This window comes from Osmerus mordax, chromosome 14 (assembly GCF_038355195.1).
Source record: "Osmerus mordax isolate fOsmMor3 chromosome 14, fOsmMor3.pri, whole genome shotgun sequence".
Taxonomy (NCBI): domain Eukaryota; kingdom Metazoa; phylum Chordata; class Actinopteri; order Osmeriformes; family Osmeridae; genus Osmerus; species Osmerus mordax.
The window spans coordinates 12,124,043-12,141,492 of record NC_090063.1 but is presented as its reverse complement, the minus strand read 5'-3'; the positions used below and the strand labels follow the sequence as shown (position 1 = coordinate 12,141,492).

At 43.6% G+C, this 17,450-nt stretch overlaps 1 protein-coding gene and 1 pseudogene across 1 annotated transcript; one reads left to right on the top strand and one right to left on the bottom strand.

Annotated features, from left to right (window-relative positions):
• Window positions 1–100: 100 nt before the first annotated feature.
• On the top strand, window positions 101–17,097 carry naa15b (N-alpha-acetyltransferase 15, NatA auxiliary subunit b). Its single transcript, XM_067250443.1, has 20 exons — window positions 101–240; window positions 3,857–3,941; window positions 4,134–4,238; window positions 4,766–4,923; window positions 5,335–5,469; window positions 10,701–10,854; window positions 10,958–11,077; window positions 11,352–11,447; window positions 11,690–11,796; window positions 11,885–11,957; window positions 12,096–12,265; window positions 12,490–12,642; window positions 12,818–12,946; window positions 13,232–13,445; window positions 13,560–13,753; window positions 13,849–13,957; window positions 14,088–14,186; window positions 14,458–14,601; window positions 14,884–14,981; window positions 15,117–17,097. Exons 1-20 carry the CDS (start codon window positions 187–189, stop codon window positions 15,309–15,311), a joined length of 2,592 nt encoding a protein of 863 aa, XP_067106544.1. The 5' UTR covers window positions 101–186; the 3' UTR covers window positions 15,312–17,097.
• On the bottom strand, window positions 6,192–9,990 carry LOC136956942 (CD209 antigen-like protein E; annotated as a pseudogene).
• Window positions 17,098–17,450: the final 353 nt, after the last annotated feature.

The window sequence follows — 17,450 nt, the reverse complement described above, 5'->3', positions numbered from 1 at the left end:
CTTGACTGCCATTTTGGGCTGAAGGCTGCCTGGTCCACCGTCAACCACGTGAGAGAGGAAAGACGAGAGCACGAAAACGAAGCAATCGAGCGGAGAGAAGGGGGGAGAGATCTGGCGACATATTCAACTCGTTCTTTATCTACATGTGCTGAGGTCGAGGGGGGAATTTAAATTGCAACCACAACAATGCCGACAATTACCCTACCACCTAAGGAGAATGCTCTCTTCAAGAGGATTTTGGTGAGCCAACACATTGATGCGTTATAGTGGGTTGCTAGTTAAGTGTCAATTGTTATATACACCGGCACCTTCATGTCCCCCTGCCTGGATTCCCAACGGCACAAATGTTGCTGGCTTGGCTAATAATCGGACTCGCCTATTCAGTTGTTTGCTAGCTAGCTAGCTAGCTAGATACCGTCCTTAGCCTGCTGCTATTGTTGGCAACATGACAAGCATTGATGGGGACTAAACTGTCAACCAAGCTCTTTGTTTCATCTGCACTGGTGGCATTTTATGCCCAGCATTTACAAAATGTGTTTATGCAGTCAGTTGCATTGCGAGGTTATTCAATGTGTAACTTTTTCTTTTTTTTTTTTTTACAAATTGCCTGCCTGCCCAGAAAGTTTAGAATGAAAGAAGGCCCCTCACACACTGAACCATTGCTGACTTAGTGCTAGCATAGCTAGCTTGGCAAACTTGTTAGCCATCATCATCATCATGCTCAGCCCCCAGATAGCAAGATGTGTTTGTCAGAGATGTGCCCGGATAAGCTTTACCTGTATTTTTCTCGCAGACTGTCTGCTTTGTGCTCTTGCGACCTAGCTTTCAATGTTGATAATTAGTCTAGCTAACGTACCCTACCGTTTCCATTCTAACTAAACTATTAAGCGACTACTGTAGTAGTAGTACCATAGGAGTGATATCGACATAGCTAGCTAGCCAGTAGCAAGGAGCTAGCCAGTTAGTTGTCAAACCAGTTGTTTGCCTGTCATGGTATAAGTATAGACCTATAGAGACAACATTACCAACTGCCTTAGAAACTCCTAGCTTGCTACTGCTAAAGCAATTGTAGTAACTTACGAACTAGCTTGAGCTAACTACTATGAAAATAGCTAGCTAGTAATTTGCGGTTAGCCATATTACTTCTCCTATCTAGTGAACCTGTTCAGCTGTCGATCCCTGAATGGAGGAAGAACAATAGTCTTAATCAGTTTCCGAACAGTCTCCAATGACAATGTGCAACACATACCGTATATATCCTTAGTTAGGCTAGCTATTTACGATTTTGGCTCAAGTAGTGAAAGTTCATTCCATCACTTCCGTTAGTTCGTCCAATAACATGACAACATTGTCAATAACAATGTGTGTAATTAATACATATCCTCGACATGCATTCTCAATTCCATTTCTGCAGTTGTAGGGTTCTCACTTATTTGGAAACGTATGATTCTCCTGCCTATGTGCTGTACTTTGGTTCAATTACGTGTTTTGCAATGCAGGTCTGACTAATAACCTTTCTTGTTGACATTGCCATGATCTGTCAAATGCCTTACTATTTCCCTACACGAATAGGCCAATTGTTGAGGGGATTGCTTTGAAGAATGCTGTTCAATGCTGTTCTTATTCAACAAGGTCAGGATGTTGAATTAACATTGCATTGTGTTTCTGGAGTACTAAATACACTCCAGAAGATGGTTTATTCTGTGGCTATAGGCAAGGGACAGAGGTCAAGGAACACTTTCTCTATAGAGAGAGCTTAGTTATTTACATCCTGATGGTACATAGATTAGACAACTTATATTTTTCGTCCATTCATTAGCAAGTTGACCCTCCTACATCGTAAACTACTTTTTATAAACACATTCAAGTTTGACTTGATTTCTGTTCAAATGTGATGTGCGGTGTCAGAGTAGGCTATTGACATTACATGCAAGTTTTGACAAAATGAAATTCTCCCTGTCTTGCCAAACCCCTTGGTCCATTCTCTTCAGCCTTGGCAGTGCTTCACTGGCAAGTCCCCAGGTTACTGGTGGAATAGGAATGATTCCGTTGTCCCACAGTGCTTTTCGCCTGCAGTGTGGTCCACACAATTTCAACTTAAGTCCCTCCCCAGTGGCTTTCACAGCCTTAGTTGTCCATGTACCCTGTACCCCTCGCTAGCCTCAGTCTTAGTTGTTGCATACACACACACCACACACACACACACACACACACACACAGCCACTGTGGACTAAGCTATTTTTGGTGGGAGGTGTTGAACATACCAGATAAGCACTTCTGGTGTTACTAAGGTTACATTAAAGCTGCAAGTGGGGGTGTGTGTGTGTGTCAGTGTGTCTTCTCCTCCTCCAAATGTGTTTCGACACGTTTCATTCTGTACAACCTCAGATAGCTACTTCTCACATCCAGCGAAATGTAGGCTACAACCAGTAGCACCTCGATGGCATGTGTTTTGGTTGTAAAAAAAGAAGAAGATCATGTTCCATATTGATGTTGAAATTCAAATGTGTTGGTGTTTTGTAAATAACGTACATAGATTTTTAAAGGAGCTGCGTTTAAAATGGAAGAGCCTAGCCTATGTAGTCGGCAGAGGCACTCCATAGTGGACAGGAAGTTGAGTCGCTGGATGTGGCCTGTCCGTAAGGCCTATGATGCTGACACAGTGGGCCTTATCGTTTTCCTCTGAACATTAGTAGCAGAACTCATTCTGCTCACCTGCGTCTGACCTCACCTCTGGAGCGAGACAGTATGGGCCTGGCCCACAGGGAAATGGGTTTGGTTCTTAAGGTGGAGAACAAGTTTACCGCTGATTCAACAGCCTTCTTCATTCATCGCTAGCTACGTCACTCTCTCGCTTTCTTTCTTCCTCTCTCCCTCTTTCTCTCTCGTCTCTCCTCTCTCTTTTTCTCTCTCTCTGCTGCCTTTCCAAATAAATCTGTACAACTGCCTCATGGCATATTTTGAGCTGTAGGCTTAGTTAAGATGGTCACCTCACTACACAGGCTAGGCTTACAGGGCTCTGTAATTAAATGTGAGGTTTAGACCCTGAAGTCCAGTTGAACGGACACCCCGCCCTTGCTCCACCAATCCAGTGCTAAATCTTGACAAAATGGGGAAGATCTCAATAGGAACAAGCTTGGTTATCGCTGTGCGCTCCAAGTGTCTAGGACTAGCCTTCCTCCCCTGATGCTAGGGAAATGTGTGCTGCTCAGAATTGATTTGAGATCAGTGTCATCATACTGGCCAGTGTTACACCATCATACTGGCCATCAGTGGTGTTAAAAGGCAGCAGAAATGTCATCTGATGATTGCATGCTCCATACACACACACACACACACACACACACAAAGTCTCTATCCAACACATTCTGTCACAAATTCTTCCCTCCTCATACCCCCCCCCCCTTCTCACTCCAATCAGCTTAAACTGTGGAGTAGAGTGGGGATTGTGCAACAGGGAGCGATTCTAAAAATAACTTGTTTGGAAGACAGCGGCATTTGTAAGAAATACCTATTGAATGGCCTTGCTGACCCACGCGCTGCGGGCCAGTGGGGCACCTTCAACAGGAAGGACTGAGGCATGAGGGTTAGCCCTGTCTGTCTTGTGTAATAACAAGCGGCCTGCACACGCACGCACACACACTCACACTTTTGTTTCACTGGGCCAGAATCCAGCAGTCCTGCTGTATCTTCACTTTCAGTTGGAGACAGACTGCTTTGGATCAAAAATCTTATTCCCCTTCCATCTTTTTCTTGCCACTGTGAGGAAATCTTGTGTATGTTGCTGTAGCCAACGTGTAAACAGTATGTGACAGTGGAATGATTTCCTTCTCTCTCTCGCTCTCTCTCTTTACAGCGATGTTACGAACACAAGCAGTACAGAAACGGGCTCAAGTTCTGCAAACAGATCCTGTCCAACCCCAAGTTCGCCGAGCATGGAGGTAAAGAAAAACGGGAGCGTTCCTCCTGCTCCCTGTACATCCTCACACCACAAGACACAGTGATGACTCCTTGAACATCTCCCCTCTCTTTTCCTCTCTTTTCCTCTTTTGTCCTCTCTTTTCCTGTCCTCTCTCTCTCTCCCTCTGTGTTTGCTCTCTCGCCCTCGTCCCTTTACTCTCTGCTTTGTACAGAGACCCTGGCGATGAAGGGATTAACCATGAACTGTCTTGGGAAGAAGGAGGAGGCTTACGAACTGGTCAGACGAGGCCTCCGCAATGACCTCAAAAGCCACGTCTGTATCCTTAAGCACCTGACACAGAGTGTGTGGGGGTTAGGTCATTCACTATGATTATAGTGCAGAGGTTGCTATGGTTGAAACCTTGTGGTTTTTATGAGTATGACAATGTCAACACACACTGGTCAGATATTGCATTGCAGAGCTGTTGCCTTGAAAGCGATTGGCATGGACTGTTTCCCCTCAGACCTACAAACACGTTTGAGCCAAATCCTTGCTGACATTTCCAGCAGATAAGTGTGTGTTGTCTCAGACCCAGGCTACTGTGAACACAGCCCTGTGTAGAAACACACACACACACACACGCAGGAAAACACAACCAGTGTGCATTCAACACACAGAAGTGCTACTGTGTGAGTGTTGACACCACACACACACACACACACAGGAAACTCAAGGGCAGATTTATTTTACAGGGGTTAACTTCTAGCTGACAAAGTCAACATAATCTGGTATGTGTATGCCAACAATCCTGCTCGTATAGAAGTGTGTGTGCGCAGCCCTTCTCCTTGACCCTTGACCTCCCAGGCTGGCACGTGTACGGGCTGCTGCAAAGGTCGGACAAGAAGTATGACGAGGCCATCAAGTGCTACCGCAACGCTCTGAAGTGGGACAAGGACAACCTGCAGATCCTCAGGGACCTGTCCCTCCTGCAGATCCAGATGAGGGACCTGGAGGGGTACCGGGTGAGGAGGGAGAGGGGTGTGGGGTCAGGGGTCTGTGGCTTCAAGGGCTGGGAAGGCAGGATGGGGATAGAGGGGTGGGTAAGTTTACTGTTCTCTCTATCAGAGATGGGTACCATGACTCTGCACTTTCCTCTTCTTGTCTTTATTAAGAACCTTTTTGACATAACCAAACATTTTACAGCTAAAGTTTTCTGTAACCTGTATGGTTTTAGGCTAAATGTATCCTATGTCAAGAAAATAACTGCTAAGTAATGTCCGTTGTTGAGGTACCAGTTGCTAACATGACATGCTAACCTGTGAGATCAATATTATAGCAGTTCTGCTAAACTAGCAACTAGTTTCCATCACATTCTCCATGCATAGCAGTCAAGCTAAGCTAACGACTGCCATCCATCCTGTTCATATTTGCAGGAGACGAGGTACCAGCTACTGCAGCTGCGGCCGGCCCAGCGGGCCTCGTGGATCGGCTATGCCATCGCCTACCACCTTTTGGAGGATTACGAGATGGCCGCCAAGATCATTGAGGAATTCAGGAAAACACAACAGGTAGGCTGTCATCCTCACCACACGACCAAAACCATATCCACCCCCGGCACAAAAATACATTTTGATTTGTTGACCAGAGACGTGAGTTGTCCCATCATATCCCATTGAAGTGATTCAAGTGTGAATGAGTCATGTTCCTTCCACATATTTCCTTCTACAAGGGAGTGGTACAAAGGCAAGTCAGAACACAACTTGTCTTGTACTGCATGATAGCTAAGCAGGTGATTACTGTACATGTGACTCTTGAAGTCCTTTTATGAGCAGTAATACCATTCACTCAGGGCAAAACGAGAGATTACTTTTAATCGCATTATTAGTTGTAAAATGTAACACAATAATGAACAGCTACTGTATTATAGACAACAGCAAATCCTATTAGGGTACAGTGCAAGATCATCATTACAATACATCTAGACTTTTTAACTGTAATGTCGGACACTTAGCTGGAATCCTATTTTCACAGATCTACCGTTCTTTTAGAGCAAAGCTAACAGTATGAAATGCTTTAATGGCGTAAAATGAAGAGTTGAAAGTGGCGTTTGCAGACAGTGGGCAGTATTATCTCATATACCAAATCACTCAATAATTTACACTCACTAAGACACACTCAGTGCGTCATTTTCGGGGGTGGGGGGTGGGGTCATCATTAATGAGGAAGAGTCTAAGAACTCTGGTTAAGTGCAACTTTAGATAAGTAAAATCACTATCATTTCATGGTCAATACTCAACTGTTTATTGTACTTAAAAGAATGCAGTTACTGTTTCTTTGTATGCATGAACATCATCAACAATCATCAAACCTATGCATTCAGTTCATTAGCTGAATGTTACATACGAAAATTTGTATTGTATTGATATAAAACACACTATAATAACAGTACATCCCAATCGCAAAGGTAAGGGATATAGGCCAGGATTTAGTTACTCTTTAAAACTGGTACAGAAAGTGTAAGAAGAACTAATCTATTGTTAATATTGACATGTTAAGTGTTCTATTTTGTAATTGGACAGCACAAGATCATGTTAGATTGTCAATACACTACAGGAGCTAACAGCAGTGCAGACAAAGGTCCTATTTTTCACAGATACGTTGATTTTTAGCAGAACAGGACTCATCGTTCCATTCCCCCAGTTGACCTAATGCACGATGGAAGAATTCGACACAGTCTTGTTCTGTTTTAAAGCTGTTGGGCTGTCCTTTTTGCCAGTACCTGCAGTGGAGATGACACATTCACTTTCTAGTCCCTCATTAACTTCTGTGACAACTAGGTTGTAAAGGGGTGGGAAAGACCCTATAAAATGCTGAACATTTTCAAGGATTTTAAATCGGAAAATGTTGCTTATAAAGGGTTATTTTTGTATGTTCTTACTCATTAAGCAAGGTATAAATAGAGATGTAAAATAATAACACCTTTAATAATGGCTTGAAAAATAAATAAAGCTAATTAAATGTGCTAGTGGCAAGATAATGGAAATTCTGGCAAATGTAAAAATGGTGTCAAGTATGACTACAAAATACTAAAATAATAAATATACATATACCGGTAGTTTCTAACTTGTTAGCTATTAAATTCAGTCTTACGCTGTGGTCAGTGGTGTTCCGTCCTCCCAGGTCCAATTCCCCTCAATATCTGTCAGTCAGACCAATCCAAACATTAAGGCCTGATGCATATAACCCATTGATGAATGTCTGTTGATTGTGGCAGAAAAAATATACAAAACACTGATCAGAGAAAAGGCTTTTCCTGCACTCACTCGCACATGCGCGCGTGCGCACACACACACACACTCAAACACACCTGTTCCTCTCTGCTGTTTATGACCACCAGATAAGCTCCTCTTGCCAGACAGTCCTGTCTGCTCTCCTCCCAGGGTTTCTTTCCAGTAGAGGCATAGTAACAGTGACAGTCAAACTTTCTCCATTCATGGGGACAGCCTTCTAGAAGTTTCAAAGAATTTGATTTAGTCACAACTCTTCCTAACACATCTGTTCTTCTCTCCTCCTTTCACTGTGTGTGGATTTTTTTTGTTGTAGAAAAAGAAAAAGAAAAAATATTTGCGATTTATTTTCAAAAATAGGTTTGCATCCTTGATGAGGACTTTGCTGTACTCTATTGCAAGGCTCTCAACTAACTTTTACCCTCACAGTACGGTACATAACAGCGCTTCTAATGTGAACAAATTGTTCTTAATTTATGGAATTTTAAGCTAGAGCTAAATTTGATATGTTTCTCCCGCCTTGTGTTTAAACGTGTTGAATCACTGGTGTATGCATTTTACATTGTTATGGTCTATCGTCCCGCAGTCGTCCCAAAGTCTGTGTTGAACTGTCCCAGACATCTAGTCTGTGTTGAACTGTCCCAGACATCTAGTCTGGGTTGTACTGTCCCAGACATCGTTTTCATTGAGGACGGGACAACGTTAATTTTGAGCCCTGCACACACATACTATATCACAATGTTAGAATCGCTGATTGACCTATTTACAGAGGTAACAGAACAAGCTAAAATTGGTTGTTTACCACTGTTTGTCGCATTCAACCTTTATATCGCTTTCATAAGATGGTCTCTTTCTGCAGCCAGATTGTTGAAGCCGGTCTGGAGCTGGTCTCTCTCTCCCTGTAGCTGGTTTCTTTCTGCAGTCAGCTCTCTCTCAGCTTTACACCAACAGAGAAAAACAACTCTGTTAAGCACTGCCTCTTTCACATGAGAAAAAAAAGAAAAAAAGAAGGAAGGATTTTTTCAGTAGTATTATCCTATCTACTACTTGGACGTTTCAAGATTATGTAAAACTGAAACAGACTCACAGGAGAAGAGTCTCAGGGAGATGTTGAGAGTGGCTTGGAGGACACATAACAGCCCTACTGTCAAAACAACCAGTGCATAGATTCTTCTTCCTGTAGGAGCAACACAGGAACAAACACCTAGGATCACTTGTCAGCCTGAGCCTTTGTACTCACTGAAAATGAGTTATGTGTTCCTTTTGAACTGTAAGGTACACACATTGCTGTAAAGGAAACAGTTTAACTACATCCAGTTGGAATATCCAATGGTACAGATACCCACTTATTTGGAAGGATTTCACTCGGAGAACGGATGTGATGAACTACAAATGTGAGCCTATAGGGGGAGGTGGAATGCTGTGAACGTTGCATTTGAGATCATAAACTGGGGAGGCTTTAACGTTTGACACTGCTTACGATTAGTGTTCATTGGCCGCTCGTGACATTGCTTACCATTACAGACACATAGTTCACACTGACTTGCATTCTTAATTCTAGACCTTCAGGAGGGTAGACATCAGTCCTAGCATCGCTCTTTCTGCGTTCTGTTTGATGAAACTCTGCTGACGAGGTGGTCTGGAGACATTATAGCATCGACAACAGTTATTCTGAACTTCCCCCAAACGGTGTTACAGGTGTTACTGTATGACATGTATGTTCTACTACGTCGACACAATGTTTAAACCACATGAGTGTTGTTAAAATCGCTGCATTATAAGAGATGAGATGGCTCAGTGATGGAGATAAGTGATCCGGGGTTCAAATCCACTTTGAAGTATTTTTATGATCAGGAATTTTGTCATTGAATAATGTTGGAAAGAACCATTTGATTTTGGTTGGAAATATATGGATGACACACAAGCAATGAGTGCAAATGCCTGACGTTGTGGAGCGTGAAGATGGCACTGTGATGACCCCTGTCTGTCCCCCCATTAACATTCATGTCATCCTTCAGGTGTGGACTGTTAGATGTCCTCGTTTGTGTAAAAGTAAACTTCAATTAGCACAGAAATCACCTTCTTTAAGACCAAGGCCTACAGGTCTGCATTTGAAATACGGTTTCATAATAATAAATTGAGCAAATACAGGACACTTTCATTTGCTATATTCACACAATTATTTTATTTTTTTAACAACACAGGACGAGTCTGGAGGGAGGTAGGGCAACAAACTGACCATGGCTGTCAAAGTTCAATAGTCTTTTCCGTGGTTCAGTTGATTATTCTTTTAAAAGAAAATGTTTTTAGAAGATCAAGGTGGGGCTGAAAGCAACAAACTCAATATCTTCATTCTATCTCACGTTCAGTCTGCCCTGCACGCTATGTCCTGCCAGTCATTACTTTATGGGACATAATATAGATTACAATAAATGTTAAAGAGATTGCAGGAATGTGGGCAAAGCAAAGGCTGCAATTTAGTAGGCTAGTCTGGCATTTGCCACACTTGACTGCTAAATTAACATTTGCACTTGATAGATTTTAATGAATTGTGATGATTAAGGTCTCAAGCAGTAATACCATTGTTATGTCAGTTGGTTGTTGGTGTTTATGAGGCCTAGCTGTCATATAACCCAATAAGAGAGAATTTTGTCCTCTAATGATCATTCTCAGGTTTTTATGGCTTTCTGTTTGCAGGCATATTTGGTTCTTACCTGAATTTGCACTTCTTGTCCTTCTTGTCCTCATATTTTCTCTTTGTTGCTTTACTACTTTCTCGTAGTCATTAATATTAATCTCCATCTCCATGTATAAATCAAAGTTTGTCTACTTTTGAAACTTAACACAAACAACTGAAACATTTTGTTATGTTCTTTTTCCATGTCTTTCACACTTCCCTCTGAGATCATGAACAGGATGTTACACACACGTCTGTGGGTTCAGACCACCGACTGATATCCATCTGCTGATGCTTTCTAACATAAAACCTAAAAGTTAACTTATCTCAACATTTCAGACAATTGAGAATACACTTTCCTTAATACTTTTTGGCCAGTGGTGACGTAATACAGTATTTTAGAGTATATATGTGTTAAAAAAACAATAGTATAGCATATACTCCCGGAACAAGTGCGTCTTTAGCCTTTCCTTGAAGGTGGATAGACAGGTTGGATATCCTTCTTAGGCCAGAATGCTGTTGAAATGATCTGGCAATACATCATTACAACTTTGTATCAAATGTTTTAAAAGTTAAATTAAGGGTGGAAAGGTACAGATGTGGACCATGGACAGTATTATACCATGTAACAACATCTGCATCATAAGGTTTCTTTTTATTATTGGTTCTGTCATGCTGTATCATTTCATAGCATGTATCTGTTGAGGCAACTTTAGATTGTGGCTGCTTCCTACATTTTTGTCCCAGCAATCAATTCCCAGCTCATTTCTTGGCACCCCTAATGATCATGCTGAAGGTGACATTTTTCTCCTCGTCTCCCTCCCCCTCTTTTCAGACGTCTCCCGACAAGGTGGACTACGAGTACAGCGAGCTGCTGCTGTACCAGAACCAGGTGCTGCGGGAAGCCGGCCTCCACAAGGAGGCCCTGGAGCACCTGACCACCTTCGAGAAGCAGATCTGCGACAAGCTGGCTGTCGAGGAGACGCGAGGTGGGTGTTTAGCGGCGTGGACTCGGATGTTCTCCAGTGTGCCGCCCGCCGGGCCACCGTATAAGAGGTCACCTCCTGCATGGTGTGTGTCTGATCCTTCCAGGAGAGCTGATGCTGAACCTGGATCGTCTGGAGGAGGCCACGCAGGTGTACCGCAGTCTGCTGGAGAGGAACCCCGAGAACTGGTCCTACTACCATGGGTTGGAGAAGGCCCTGAAGCCTGGTAGGCTGCTCTTAAACTACACAGCACTATCATGATGGCACAAAGGATAAGACTGTTCTAACCTGCAACCTACATTATGCGACGTAGTGAGATCTGATCCTGTTATATAGAATACACTATATATATACTACAGTATAACAAATGCAACAAGCTAGAATTTCTCAAGCTTAACTTGACTTTCACAGTTCATATTAGGAATTTATTGAAAGAAATTCCTTGGGTCCGTATGGATTTCTCATCCTGACCTCACTCCTTTGTGGCGGTGGGCTTCTAGGCAGCGTGGAGGAGAGACAGAAAATCTTTGAAGATGCGTGGGTGAAGTACCCCAAAGGACTGGTGCCCAGGAGACTGCCCCTCAACTTCCTGTCCGGTATGACCAATCACGTATGAACTTGGTTCGTTCATTTGCTTCATTGGTACCTGTGAAAAAAAGGAACATTAAGTTTACAGGTGTTTTTTTTGTTTGTTTACGTTTGATTAATTCAGCAGACGCATTTATCCAAACCCACACACAGTGTGCAGGAGAAAACCAAGGAAGATTGTAGTTCTGACAGTACGTTGGGCGTATGAATGCACGCACACAAACATCTCCTTCTCATTGTCTCACCTCAGGTGAGAAGTTCAGAGAGTGTCTTGACCGCTACCTGAGGATGAACTTCAGTAAAGGCTGCCCGCCTGTCTTCACCACCCTCAAGTCTCTCTACCATGACAAGGAGAAGGTAAAGAGGAACAAACACACTCCATCAGTACCAGCCTCCTCGTCATATAGTAGCATCAATAATGGGTCCTTTTTTTTTTCTCCTGCAGGTTTCAATTATTGAAGAATTAGTTGTGGGCTTTGAAACGTCATTAAACAGCTGCAGAATGTTTAACCAGAACGGTGAGAAAAAGAAAAGGATAAACTATTCACAATGAATTGTAACTGAGTTGCAGAAAACATGATTAGAGAAACATTTTTTTTGTTCAAATGAATTATTCATTGTGATTGTCATTTTTGTGTTGATATGGGTTCTTGCAGATGACGGAAAGGAGGAGCCTCCCACAACGTTGCTTTGGGTGCAGTACTTCCTGGCGCAACACTACGACATGATTGGCCAGCAGACCCTGGCGCTGGAATATATCAACACAGCAATCGAGAGCACGCCTACACTCATAGAACTGTTCCTGATCAAAGCTAAGATATACAAGGTAAGAGCACGTGTGTGTCACTAATCAAATAACAAGTATTCCCTACTTCCCTCATGTAAGCATTCTCAAACATTAAAAAAACCCATTTAGAACCCTCAACATCCCCCAACTGTCCCAGACTTGAACATTCTAGAACAGTCACATCCTCCAACATTCTAGAATCCTTCTTACCATTTCCCTTCTCCTATGATTTTTCCCCGTGTGTGTGTTTGCCTGCTGTGCAGCACGCGGGTAACATAAAGGAGGCGGCCCAGTGGATGGACGAGGCCCAGGCTCTGGACACGGCCGACCGCTTCATCAACTCCAAGTGTGCCAAGTACATGCTGAAGGCTGGCCTGGTCAAGGAGGCTGAGGAGATGTGCTCCAAGTTCACTCGGGTGAGGAAGAGGATTGTATGCATGTGTGCTAGTCATCTGTTTAGCTCTTGGTGATTTGGCAACAGACAACGGTGTCTGTGTGTGTTTGTCATCTGTTTAGCTCTCGGTGAATTGGAAACAGATGATGGTGTGTGTGCGTTTCTTACTCCTACATTGGTCTCCCTATGTTCTACAGGAGGGTGCGTCGGCGGTGGAGAACCTGAACGAGATGCAGTGCATGTGGTTCCAGACAGAGTGTGCTCTGGCCTACAAGTCCATGAACAAGTACGGGGAGGCCCTGAAGAAGTGCCACGAGATCGAGAGGGTGAGTCCTCCTCACTTACATGGGCTGGCCTTTCTTCAATACATTTTCAATGTATTATTCATAGAGCACTATTAAAAACAATGACCGTTGACCAATGTGTACATTAAAACATGAATTACCATCAAATACAATCAGACCGGCACAAAGTCATTCAAGCGCAAAAAACAAGAACTACTACTTCTACATTTTGAATCTAGTGCTACATCACACTGTGGCAAGGGTGTAATGTAGGCTGTTGACTGATGTTCTAGTATGTGTGACCCCCCTCTCCACGTGTCCCGTCAGCATTTCGTGGAGATCACGGACGACCAGTTTGACTTCCACACGTACTGTATGAGGAAGATGACCCTGCGTTCCTACGTGGACCTGCTCCAGCTGGAGGACGTGCTGCGCATGCACCCCTTCTACTACAAGGCGGCGCGTACCGCCATCGAAATCTACCTCTGTCTCCACGACAACCCGCTGGCTGACGACAACAAGGAGCTGCAGGCTGACACGGGTGAGTGTGTGTGGGGGGGTGTTATCTAGAGGGTGGGAGGATGTATGATTAGTCAGTCTGTGTGTATTGGTGAACACGCATGCCAATCCAATGTGGTTTCCCTCTGCCCTGCAGCCAACCTTTCTGACAAGGAGCTGAAGAAGCTGAGGAACAAGCAGAGGCGGGCGCAGAAGAAGGCGCAGCTGGAGGAGGAGAAGAAGAACGCCGAGAAGGAGAAGCAGCTGAAGAACCAGAAGAAGAAGAAGGAGGACGATGACGAGGAGATCGGCGGGCCCAAGGAGGAGCTCGTACCCGACAAGCTGGCCAAGGTGCCTGACTGGATCCACTGGGTGTTTCTACCTGATTGGTCTGTTTTGTGCGTTTTCGTCCTGACAGCCCTCTCTCTTCCCGTGTCCCCCACCAGGTAGAGAACCCACTGGAGGAAGCGGTCAAGTTCATGACGCCTCTCAAGCACCTGGTTAAAGACAAGATAGACACTCACCTGCTGGCCTTCGAGATCTACTTCAGGAAAGGTACACACACGCAGAAACCGTATACACAGAAACACACACAGTCATCAACAAAACTCTTATTCGAAGGAAGCCGTTGGGTGGTGATTGCAAAGCATGCTCTTATGTGCATTCCCCCCCCCCCCCTCCCTAGACAAATACTTGCTGATGCTGCAATCTGTGAAGAGAGCAGTGGCCATAGACCCAGACCACCCCTGGCTGCACCAGTGTCTAGTGCGCTTCTTCAAAGGAGGTGAGAGGAAACCACTTGTTACCCCCAAACAGTCGATTAATACTACACGATTAGCAAGGTATGTGGGTCCACGTGTTTGGATTTAGATCTGTTCATCTGTACCCTCCTTTTCCTCCTCTTGTCTCTCTTTCTGACCTCTTAATTCTCTCACCTTTTCTGCTATTCTCCTTTGTAATTCTCTGTGTGTGTCTCTCTCTCTCTTGAAACTTTACCTATCCATCCCCTTCGTGTCTCCTCCTCTCTCCCTGTTCTCCCCCCATCCCTGTGTCAGTCTCTGAGAGGAAGGATCTGGCCACGGCTGTGAGGACCGTGCTCAAGCAAGAGATCACGCGCTTGTTCGGAGACAGCAACGCCAACAGCTTCAACGAAACCTTCCTCAGCAAGCACTCCGACTCCATACCACACCGAGTGGCAGGTAGGGCAACACACACACAGCTAGCCACAGATAGTAACTGCTTAGAGACTTGTGACAGCTTAGGGGCACATTACTAACATGACATGATGTATTTAGTAGTTTACTTAGAGGTATTTCAGTACTAATTAATTCAAATTAGCTTCATGACATTAGGGTATTATGTATGGTGTGGATATTATAATGGTCCTTCTAAATAATTTTACTTGATTTGTTTTGACAAAATGCCATATACATGTGCCCTTCCTACAAAACGTATGATTAAAAAACAAACTCTTCCTGTAGCGGCTAAGATGATGGTTTACCTGGACTCCTCGACAGCGAGCAAGGCTGTGGAGCTAGCCACTGCACTAGACGAGTCTCTCAACAACAGATCCATTCAGGTGTGTTTGCGATAGTCATGTACAAACCATTATTTTAAAAGACTCACCCATTATGTATGTGATGCTTTTTTCACGGACTCATAGGGATTTTATTTTATCATTTTATGGGAATGTACTTTCTTGCTCCCTTTTTAGATTTGCAGTGAAGCCCTGGAGGGCCTTCGGAATGGCACGTTAGGAGATGCAAAGGAGAAGGCGGAGTTGTACCGCACGGACTGTCACAAGCTTTACCCCTACACGTTAGCCTTCATGCCCCCTGGATACGAGAACACCAAGATTGCCAATGGCGATGTCTCCCCAGAGACTGAGGAACTGGCCAATGACATGTGAGCAGAGGCGGGCTAATGGGGCGGAGGAGAAATGGAACGGGCCAAGGGCGGAGACTTGGGGTACGCCGAACGCCATTTTCAAGCCACTTCTGGAGAGACGGAGTGGGTTGGGTTGTTCCATGTGGAAGCTTGGCTTCCCTCTCGGACGCGAAAAACTGGCCTGTGTGTGTGACATTTGTTTTTTTGAGAGGAGAGAGAATAAAAATTGCCATTTTACTTTTTTAATCTTGCTGACGACTACTCTAACTGAAACTGGGGGAAAAACATTGAACGGTTAGCAAACTGTTGAATGAACAAAGCAGATAGACAGTTCCTATGGAGACAATGAACAACGAGCAACACTGTGCGGTTGTCTGGAAGAAGAGGGGGCTGGTCAGACCGACTGCTGCATCCTGACCCACAATTCCATTGTTTTAAACTAATCTTATTTATATGAGAGAGAAAAAAAGATATGTAAACGTGCTTTATGGGCACAGCCATTTTCATTTCAATAAATCCAGCAAGTGAAACTCAAACTCCAAATTTGACTTCCAAAGCTTTTAGTTTTCCATAGCTCTAGAACAAAAATAAACTGTGGACTATTGAAATCCAGTGCTGTTCCCTTCCTGGATCAAATGGAAATGTCACCAAGCCCAAACCTGCTAAGGAGCCCAGACGTGAGGGGTGCTTGTTGTGCCCTGGCACATTCGGGATCAGACTTGGTCATTTCCTCAATAAGGGTTACTGTTTGGGTATGTGGTCAGGTTATTTAAACCTAGACCTCTACAGACTCTGAACTTGAGTTTGATTAAGACTGTATTTAAAGTAACTCAATTGGCAGTGGCTACCTAGCACTTGTGCACACATATATAAGCCAACAGCTAGGACCTACTGTGACCTGCGATGCACATGTTTGGATCTGGATTGACTGGTTGGACTAACCATCATGCAAATGGCAAATGTAGTCCATGAATGTCTATTGTGGGATTAATAACAATGCTAATCTTAATACCAAATGTTTGATTAAGACTGTGCCAGAAGAATAGGTCCAGTGCGTTGATGTGTAATAGGTCCTGCACCTTGCGTTTTCTTTTGGAAAGCCTCATCCAATCAGAAGCTGGTCAAAAGGTCAACGTTTGAGAGGTCACTATGGAGGAAGAGGTCAAAAGGTTACCAGGGATGCAGTATGCCTGACGATGTGTTTTTCTTCTCATCTTCCAACTCTTAGTTGGGTCCCAGTGTTAACAATGAGATGGTGATGTATAGCTTTGGATTTTTGGCAACAAAAAAAAGACAAATGTTTTTAGCCATCTGTATATACAGATTTTTCTCTTGGTCTAGCAAAACTGTATGGAAATGGTTCTCTTTGTCAGATGACCTGTGACCCGTCATTCGTACTGAATTCTGTGTCATATCCACCCATACCCGAACACTACATCAATAAACACAGCCTCGTTCCTCTCTAACAGAAAGCTCTTTACTTTCATCACTCTAAGCAGTTTCTCTTCACAGTGTGATTATTTTTTTTTAGCAGTGTTTAGCGCCACCTGAGGATCATGAACGATAACAGACAACCAGTATCATTTTAATTGCGTTTTTGTGTATATAAATAGTCAGTTTGAAGCAGAAATTGAATCAGGAATCACAGTGTGTGTCCACTGCCCCAGAACGTATATTTTGGACTTGGTTGTGAGGGATGGTTCGTGTTCTTTCCTCTCCCTCTATTTAAAGATCAGCCTGCCTTCTTTTTTCATATGTAAGACAACTACCCCCTGTTGACAAACACCTAAAAGGTACCAAATATACAATGCAATAAAAGTATTTAAAAAAATTAAGTTTAACCTGTGGTCTGTTGTATGATAAGATTATTTTGGGGGGCGGGTGGTGGGGCTGTGATGACAAATTGTTCTTTCTCCTAATTCCAATATTGCTAGTTTTATATATATATATTTATTTATTTTAAAATAAATTATTCAATAAACTTTTACCTATTTTAGACGATAAAGGGGAATGTAGAGTCCATTGGGTCTGGTCGCTGTATTATCCTAAATGTAAAACTCCGGAGGCATAACAAAAGTGAATGAGAATCACGGTAGGCCTACTACGCAATAATTTCCGAACATTTCCCTCTGGTTCTCGCGAGTATTTATTACCACACCGT

Coding starts and splice junctions, on each gene's coding strand:
- naa15b (XM_067250443.1), top strand. CDS start 187: ATGCCGACAATTACCCTACCACCTAAGGAGAATGCTCTCTTCAAGAGG. Junction 12,947..13,231: donor AGTGCCACGAGATCGAGAGG/GTGAGTCCTCCT, acceptor GTGTCCCGTCAG/CATTTCGTGGAGATCACGGA. Junction 13,446..13,559: donor GGAGCTGCAGGCTGACACGG/GTGAGTGTGTGT, acceptor TCTGCCCTGCAG/CCAACCTTTCTGACAAGGAG.